The sequence below is a fragment of the Crocodylus porosus genome, unplaced genomic scaffold (assembly GCF_001723895.1).
Source record: "Crocodylus porosus isolate Cpor-Errol unplaced genomic scaffold, CroPor_comp1, whole genome shotgun sequence".
Taxonomy (NCBI): Eukaryota; Metazoa; Chordata; order Crocodylia; family Crocodylidae; genus Crocodylus; species Crocodylus porosus.
The window spans coordinates 100,500,090-100,509,557 of NW_017728886.1; the positions used below are offsets into that span (position 1 = coordinate 100,500,090).

At 45.3% G+C, this 9,468-nt stretch overlaps 1 protein-coding gene and 1 long non-coding RNA gene across 2 annotated transcripts in view; one reads left to right on the top strand and one right to left on the bottom strand.

The window, feature by feature from the left end:
* The first annotated feature begins 1,278 nt into the window (after positions 1–1,278).
* GLIPR2 (GLI pathogenesis related 2) overlaps positions 1,279–9,468 on the top strand; it is a 34,371-nt gene continuing 26,181 nt past the window's right edge. Inside the window, exon 1 of the mRNA XM_019539806.1 lies at positions 1,279–1,414. Within this exon, the coding sequence (XP_019395351.1) occupies positions 1,402–1,414 (13 nt within the window). The 5' untranslated portion in view covers positions 1,279–1,401. The remainder of the gene's footprint in view (positions 1,415–9,468) is intronic.
* The window catches only part of LOC109313347, a 207,004-nt gene continuing 201,638 nt past the window's right edge, over positions 4,103–9,468 (bottom strand). The window contains exon 3 of the long non-coding RNA XR_002102036.1: positions 4,103–4,252. This is a non-coding gene — a long non-coding RNA (uncharacterized LOC109313347). The remainder of the gene's footprint in view (positions 4,253–9,468) is intronic.

The window sequence follows — 9,468 nt, forward strand, 5'->3', positions numbered from 1 at the left end:
TCTCATCAGCACAGAGGCAGAAAAGGATCTTGAAGTTGTTATAGACTCCAAGATGAACATGGGCTGCCAATGTGGGGATGCAGTCAGGAAGGCTAATCACACCTTGTCATGCATCCACAGATGCATCATGAGCAGGTCCAGGAGATGATCCTCCCCCTCTGTGCAACACTGGTCAGACCGCAGCTGGAGTACCGTGTCCAGTTCTGGGCATCACACTTCAGAAGGGATATGGACAACACTGAGAGGGTCCAGAGGAGGGCCACTTGCATGATCAGGGGTCAGCAGAGCAGGCTCTACGAGGAGAGGCTACGGGACCTGAACCTGTTCAGCCTCCACAAGAGAAGGCTGAGGGAAGATTTGGTGGCCGTCTATAAACTGGCTAAGGGAGACCAGCAGGTAATGGGAGAGTCCCTATTCCCCCAAGCACTACCAGGAGTAACAAGGCATAACGACCATAAGTTGACTGAGAGTAGATTCAAGCTAGACATCAGGAGGCACTACTTCACAGTCAGGATGGCTAGGATCTGGAACCATCTTCTAAGGGAAGTGGTGCTCACTCTTACCCTGGGGTCTTCAGAAGGAGGCTAGATAATCACCTAGCCAGGCTTATTTGACCCCAGTACTCTTTTCTGCCATGGCAGGGGGTCGGACTTGATCTGCTCAGGTCTCTTCTGACCCTACTAACTATGAAACCTCGCTGGGGTTGCCTGACCCCAATTGTCTTTCCTGCCTGGTGCAGGGGGCTGGACCCAATGATCTTGTGAGGTCCCACATTTTTCTTGACTAATCCTATCCATTTGTGTAGCTCCCTACTATCATATAGCTGTATAGATTTGTTGTGCCAGTCCACGTGTTTTCTAGTATTTTATCCACACTAAATGTTATTTTTATGCATGTGTAAAATCTGTATTTTTACTTAAAATACAAATAAGCATTCAAGAGAATGTTTTCAACTCGATCAACAACACAATTTTGCATCTTAACTAACTTCCCTGTTGTGCCAGGACATATGCTGTGTAGCATTTTGTTTGTCACTTGGTGATACTTTCCCAGCTCGCTGCATCGGAAGTCTTCCCCATTACTAAGCTGAACTGGTATGTGAAACCATATGGTGTTTTTCAGCTGCTTGGTTGCTGCGCAGGATAAATAATCCTGACCTGAAAACAGAAACTTTTTAAGTGGTGGGGGAGGAAAAAAAGTTGCTTTATTCCTTATAAGGCACGGGCAGGCTATTTGAATGATAGGAAGGGGCGGTTGCATTTTCATGCTGCTCTGAGCGAGCACCGGGCTGGCAGACAGCCGGGCAGGCTCGAATGCAGCAAGGAAAGGGGCTGGCAGCTGGATTTTTAGGAGTGAAACAGGGCGCAGGGGCAATTTAGAGCCAGCATCAAGAACGTGGTCATGGGAAAGTCAGGTTGGTGAATGCTTTTTTTTTTTTGGTTGGGGGTGGGGGGGACTTGTTGGCCATGCTGGGGATGCACGGGGGCTGTGCTAAGCCGGCGATTGAGAGGGCTGGCAGGCGCATTTCTCCTCTCTGCCGGCCCAGGACATGCTCTTGCCCCCTGCCTCTGCAGCCGCAGCGCAGCCCGGCTGGAGCTCGTCTCGTTCCCGGGGCAGGAGCAGGGAGTGGGAGGGAAGGAGGGTAGCGCTCCCCTTCCCTGAGGCTTAGACTGGGCTCCCTGCCCTGGTAGGGGGCAGCGCAGCCCTCCCCTGCACCCGCACCCCTTTACCAAACCCTGGATCCACCCCTGGCTGCCACGGGCCACGCTTGTGGAAGGCTTAGTGGCAACATGAGCAACGTCATCCTGTGTGACCTGCTTGCTTTTATGCAGGCTAGTCTCTAGGAGGAGCTTTCTTATAGTACCGTGAAACGGGCCAGTTATTTCCGTTTGATTTATTTTACAGTGCACACTTATTTGCAAGGAAAGAAATTTGCATATTTTATGTTGTGCCTGGTTTTCATGCTGCGCTTTGATCAATGCAGTTGAAGAATGGGTCTAAGTGCTGTAGCTTTTGAAACTGGTGGCCGGGAAGGAGAATGGCCTTGAAAGCGCTTGTGTAATGGAGTTATTTGTCTTGTCCAGATAACCTTAGGTAGCAAGTTATACACTGATATATGTAGACAAGGTTCTTTGGGTGAATCTGATATCTAGGTTTCAGAGAGATGAAGGCTGCCCTCACTTCATCCCAAGGCTCTTGGGTGATCTTTGCAGGGCACTGTGGGGGAGGAAGGTGGTTTTCAGCTCGTCTCAGATCCCTTGATTTCTTTGGGTGTTTAGTTTAGTTACCTGACATCTCCCTCTCCCTTCTGGTGGAGCAAGGTGCATCTGCCATCCCTTAAATCCAAGGGCTGAATCTGCCCAGGGGTGGGTGATGTGCCTGCCCAACCACATCCAGGAGGGCTGTACAGTGATAGAGCTGGGAAATGCTCCTCCAGTCCCATTGCTAGCACTTCCCAGGTTTACTTCTTTCTGGGGATAGAAGGCTTGTTGGCTATGGGAACTGCATGGACTACATGTGCAACAGCAGACATATCAAGGACAAAAAACTGGATTACTGCAACTGGATGGTGGATGTACAGTATCTGGCTGACAGTGACAGCAGATCTGTCTGACAGCAGATTTTTGCCCCCAAGCTCTCGTCTATCAGTATGCCATTTCTGAGTAAGCGTACGTATAGGTCTGAATGAATCTATGAATGAATGAATTTACCACCAGTAACAACCCCCTCCCACTTTTCTCTTACCCTGCTGCTGCTACAATAGCATATGTCGAGTAGTAACTATGTTCAACTCAGTCTGAAGAAATGCAGAAACTAGCAGTTGTGTTGGCAGAAAGCAATTTACTTGTCTTAACATTTTTCATCTAACCTTTCTTTCCGCTTTATCAGCTTGTTGCAAGTAAGTGATTTACAGAGAAACACAATGTATTTATTTTCCAGGGTGCTTTTTTTCCCCACAAGAACCTGGATCAGTAAATTGAATACTGCAGATTAGCAGTCTCTTTAGACTCTTTTGGAGTTCTCTGATGTATTTGATCATAGTATTTTAATAGCTTTGAACACGCATGGTCTGCAGTTATCCTTCAGTTGGAAAGCAGAATTAGAGTTAACAGTCTAATACCAAAAATGACAGACCAGTGTTGCAAAAGGTAAAGTTCTGTGAAAGTTAGGACCAAATTCTGCACTCCATGTGCAGTTTCTTTGATTTTCAATTATGATACGCATGTCCGAATTTGACCAAAATTACTGTTTACCAGATAAAAATTACAATGCAAAATTTCTCATATAGCATCCTTTGTCTGATTAATTAAAGGCCTGTCTATCCAATGACTAAATGGGTGTGTTTTTAATTGAGTGAATTAACTTGATTTTAAAAAGCACCTTTTTCCTTATTCAGTTCTTTTTTCAGACAGACAGTAGACAGGAAGATATGTTAACACCAAGGCAGTTGCAGATCTTACTGTTACTGAATGCGAACATTCTGTTGCTAACAATAAAGACTAATTCATCATCCTCTTTCTATCCCCTCAGGTCCTGTAAAACAGGCAAACACAGAAAGCATGTTGTCATTTTCATAGCCTGCATGTGTCAGGTTTCTCTGAGAATGAACAGATGGTGTCTCTAGTGAACTTGTGATACTTTTTGTTAAGGCAGTTGTACAAGGCAGTCATAACAAGTTTCCAAAGAGTAAAAGCTCCATAGAATATTGCCTTGAATTTCCTTTCACTTTAAGATTTAGTTAACTGTATGCACAGCTATTAAACTTTTAAAATAAGTATATTCAGAAGTTGTGTTTTTCACAAATCTCCAAATGATAAAAATGGCATTGGCTTTTTTAGGTTGTAACTGCAAAAATAACCTATATTAGATTTGATTTTTTTTTTCCCTCCTCTAATCATTGCAATTTGGTTGGAGTGTTGTAGTTGTGATGGATATGCAAGAAACAAGGATTTTTGGGTAATATCTTTTTATTGGACCGACTGTATTGTTGGAAGACATGTTACACAAGCTTTCAGGCACAAAATATGCTTCCTCGGGTCTGAAGAGAAGCAGATGTGGATTTTTTTAATCCACATTTCATTATGTTAATGGATAAGTTCATTTAAAAAAAGTGGAAGAGGGATGTAAAACTACAGATCAAAGATAAGTTATAAGAAATGAATATGAAGACAATAAAGGGAAGTAGAAATAGATAAACCTAATTATATAAAAGACCATTCAAAAAGGAAGATAGTTTCTTTTGTACTGGTTCCTTTGATACAAGCTAGAATAGCTCTGTCACTTCTAACACTTCATTTGACTTCTGACTCATTTACAGGAAAGCATCTTAAATGCTATGTACTCATGACTCATTCCTTATTATCTACTATTTTTCTTACCAACAAGATAACTAGATAATTTCAAAAGACAATGAGTGACAAATCCTCTGGTAATTATCTTTGTTTAGAGCTGACCTATTGCAGCATGGACACTGGGACAGGAGAGGGGAAGATGTTTTTATTGCATTCTTTCACTCCTTCCCCACTGACCTTCCAAGCCTGTTTGTGGAAAGGATTACACTCCTTAGAGTTTAGGAGTGGAGCTGGCAACTGGCTGTTGTCTGAAACATTTTGATTAGCTGGCTTTAGGAGTTAATGCAATCTGTAGGAGTTAATGCAATCATGGGATGAACAGCAGCAGGGCTGCACAGAGTATCCAGATCTCTATGTGGTCATTCCCAGCCAACAAGTATTTTAAACATTCATTTTGCTTGGCTCTGGCATGCATCATGCTGGGAGGCCCCACCATGACCTCCTCCAGTGGACAGAATGACTTTTTGGAAACCCTGAAGTAGAATCAGTCCTTCTGTGGGGTATTTCCATGGAAGAAGATGTTCTAAACCTGATGGGGGAGTATCAATCTCATGTTTAATACAATGTTCTAAAATCACAGTGCAAAAAGGCAGCCAGGCATTAACTTTGCAGAAGCTCAACTTTCACAGGTATGAAACTAAACAATCAAATAGAAAACAAATACAACCACCAAGCAAGCAAATTTAAAAAAAGAACCACTGTAGGTTTTATAGGGTTGAACCAACTGCAAACATTGTGACATGAACATGTTCTCTGCCTGAGCCCACTGAATATTAAGTATGCCCTTGTTGCCAAGAAGGCTAACAGCAAACTGGGCTGTCTTGGTAAGTGTGTTCCCAGTAGGTCAAGGGAAGTAATTATTCCCCTGTATTTAGCACTGGTGAGGCCACATCTGGAGCCCTGTGTTCAATTTTGGGCCTCCCACTACAGAAAGGATGCGGACAAATTGGAGAGAGTCCAGAAAGGGGCAACAAAAATGGTGAGGGGCCTGAGGCACATGACTTATGAGGAAAGACTGGGGAAACTGGGCTTCTTTAGTTTAGAGAAGAAGAGACGGGAGTTAATAGCAGCCTTCAACTACCTGAAGGGGTGTTCGAGAGAGGATGGAACTAGACTGTTCTCAGTGGTGGCAGATGATAGAACAAGGAGCAACGGTCTCAAGTTGCAACAAGGGAAGTTTAATGTCAGATATTAGGAAGAATTTTCTCACTAGGAGGGTAGTAAAACACTGGAACAGGTTAAGAGAGGTGGTGGAATCACCATCCTTGGAAGTGTCTAACACCCCACTAGACAAAGCTTTGCCTGGGATGATCTCGTTGGGGCTGGTCCTGCTTTGAGCAGGGGGTTGAACTAGACGACCTCCTAAGGTCCCTTCCAACCTTAAGTTTCTATGATTCTCTGATAAGCTCTTCCAGATTATCACTGTTAAAATACAACCCATATGCATAGCATACACACAGCCCATATACACAGCAAAATAAAAAAATTGTTAAGCAGATTATAATTAACTAGCTGAAACTTGCAAAACATTTGTGATTAAATGTTTATTGCACAAGTATTTATTTAAATACAGGATTTTTAGTTATCCTTTGACCGAATATTTTAACTAGGGTTACCATATTTCCAGGTCCAAAAAAGAGGACATCTGTCACAGGAGGGGAGAGGAAGGGGCCAGGGGGAATATGGTGGTGGGGACTGGGAGGGGGGGGCCCGTGCCCTGCCCCTGCCCATTCTGTTGCCCCTCACTGACAAGCCACATGCCCCGCCCCTCCCCGCCCTGCTTCTGCTCTTCACTCTGGACCCACGGAGCCCAGCCCTGCCTATGCCCTTCACTCCCAACCAGCAGTACCCTGCCCACCCCTCTTGCTGGTGCCCCTCACTCCCGACCTGCAGCCACCTGGCACTGCCAGTGCCTGCACACCCAACCCACAGTTACCCATCTCATCCCCCATGCCCCACTCCTGATCCACATTCCCCAGCCCTGCCGGTGCCCCTCACTCCTGACCTGCAGCCCCCTCCTCTGCCCCTCAGCCCTGCTTGTGCCCCACACTCCTGAACCACAGCCCCTGCTGGTGCCCCTTACTCCTGACCTGCAGATCCCTGCTCTCCCCAGCCCTGCTGCTTACTCTCTCTCTCACTGGCTTGCCTGAGCCAGTGCAGGGAGCACATGACCCTTGCCAACCAAGCATCTGGCCCACTGCTCCAAGCCTGAAGCAGCTGTCTGGGACAGCAGAAAACCTGGACATTCGCTTTTTTTCAGAAACCTGCCCAGACGCAGGACAGGGGGCCAAAAAAAGAGAGGGTGTTACATTTCTTCTAGGCCAATAGTGCCCCAAGTGGAATTCAGCCTAAGGAAATTCCTAAACTATGATTGTTGCAGTGGTCCCCCTGTATTAGTCATGATGCAGGTAGAGCACCATGTGCTGTCTTGTGGGATGCCACATCACTGTCCCTTTCATAGATTTCATAGACATTAGGGCTGGAAGGGACCTCGGAAGATCATCGAGTCTAACCGGCTTGTCCCAGGGGCAGGAAGTCAGCTAGGGTCAAAGGATCCCAGCAAGATAAGTGTCCAAATGTTTCTTAGAAGAGCCCAGAGCACCACTTTGTGGGGAGGGGGGGAAGAGGGGAGTCTGTTTCAGTCCTTCGGGGCTCAGACAGTAAAGAAGTTTTTCCTTATGTCCAGCCTAAAACAGTCTTGGAGGAGTTTGTGACCCTTGGCCCTTGTCATCCCTTGGGGCACTTTGGTGAACAGACATTTCCCCCAGATCCTGATGTACACTCCTTATATACTTATAGGCTGCCACCAGGTCACCCCTGAGCCTGCGCATTTGCAGACTGAGTAGTCCCATGGCTCTCAGCCTCTCTTCGTAAGGCCTATTCTCTTGCCCTCTGAGCATGTGTGTGGCTCTCCTCTAGACCCTCTCAAGCTTCTCCACATCCTTTTTGAATTGCGGAGCCCAGAATTGGATGCAGTACTCCAGCTGTGGCCTCACCAAGGCCAAGTACAGCAGCCGAATACTTCTTCTCCATGGCCGAGTACTAAGGCTGAATACACCAAGGCTGAGTGGTTCTTCTCTCCCTTTCCCCCAACACACTCACACAGTAGCTCTATACAACTTGAGTTTAAGGACAATTTTATGTCTGTGGAATTAGTACAAAGAGACTGGAGCTAAGGTAGTGAAGAATCTGGAGGTCTGTACTGAGTCCTCATCACCTTTCTCTCCTTATCTGAGTCAGAATGGAGCAGAAATAGGAGGGGAGTATGGAGATGAATGCGGGCGATCCTAGACAGAGATAGATTTCACATGAGAAGAGGCTGAACAGATTGATACTATTTAGTTCAGAGAAGAGTGGAGAAAACAGAAGTATTCCAAACAATATTTATTACGAAGGTCAATTACATGCCTCTGTTTACTTTTTTCCATAGATATGAACAAGAAGCCAGACAATGAAATTGAAAGGCAGCAAACAAAAAGAGCAAATACTATCTTTCAAAGCATGTGAACCTGTGGAACAAGTGTTCAGTAAGGTTCAAAAAAAGGATTATAAGTATGAGTAATGAGAACATTAATTGTTGCAGTTCATAAAACTACTTTTTTTTTTTGATTGGAATGTGTAAAGTTTCATAATGTAAAGCTTCCTGTGAGTAGAGAGTAAATTTTTCTGTCATCCTATGCCACTTAAACACACACAAGAGCCAGTATCAAAAGCCTTTTGGGAAATCATATCCAGTTGGTTAAGAGAACGGAAATTTCTACTAATGCTCCCACTAATACTCACTTTCAGTGCCCGGCACAGTGCGTGGCATATCATTGATATGGAAAACACAAACTTCCTGCCCAAGAAACTGAAAAAGAAGTTTGGCAGCTTGAAGTCCCTGCCTACACATCAAAACACTCAAAAGAACGTGGTGGGGGGAAGGAACAAGAGCATATTACATAGTCTGGATATAATGGTAGATACTTGCTAATTTACACAGTCATCTTATAGCAGCTACTTTTGTTGGTGTAGTGGAAACAGAGAGAAGAGATATCATTGGTAATCAGGATGGATAAAAATCAACAATTTAAAAATAAAAAATGGATTTTAAAAAAAATTTAAATCCATTTTTTAAAATCATATTTTACATTTTTTTTGTTAAGATGCTTTTACAAAAATTAAGTTTTAATTTAAGGAATGTTAACACTCAAAGATATAATCATGGAATAGGGATTGTAACTTCTAATTATATGCTGTTTGAGAGTATATTTATGTAACTTTTTAAGAAAAGTTTTATAAATAGGTCACAACAGGCCATAGACTGTATTAGGGGCCCAATCTTACGGGGTTCCCAGAGGCTCCTCTACAGACTAGTAAAGATTAAAGAAAATAGGATTCTGCCCAATGGGACTTGGTATTCAGTCTAGAAGATCCCATTAAGCATCTCTCTGATGCTTAGTTTCAGTTTTCAAAGTGTGGATTGGTGTCTCCAGAGATAACATCCTTGTTAACAGCAGTGTATGGAGATGAGAGAGAACCATGGATTTGAATTTTCCATTTCCCACGGAAAAAGGGAGTAAACCACAGATTTTACCTTTTACTGGAGGCAAATGCTGATTTCTCATTTTACCAGAGAAACCCATGGATTTTGCAGTTTTGCAATGAGCCCTCTGCAGGCTGGCAGAGTTCCAGCCTACAGGGGGCTGCGAGGGAGTGGAAGGAGGGTGGTCAGGCAGGGTGCACCATATGTGGATATGCACTTGGCCTCAGCCAGCCTGGAGAGCAGCTCCTGCAGGTGAGTGTGGTGGGGGGATTGAGGCGTCTGTAGGGACAGAGGGCAGGAGTTGAGTAGGGCTGGGGCTGGGGCTGCTGTCCAGCTGGGCAGTGGGCTTGGGGCCGCAATGTGTGGCCGCAGAGCCCCAGAGGGGAGTGGAACGGGGCTGCGGGTCCTTGCCTGGGGCATGGGGGGCAGCTTCCCACCACTGCACGCAGTCTTAGGGGGACAGGGGACCCACGTCCCCCAGATCTGTACACAGGGTGGGAGTGGGTGGGCTGCTTGCTGTGGGCTTGGGCAGGGTAGGGGCTGCTCCCTGCTGCTGCATGCACTCTGGAGGGGTAGGGGGGACCTGTGCCC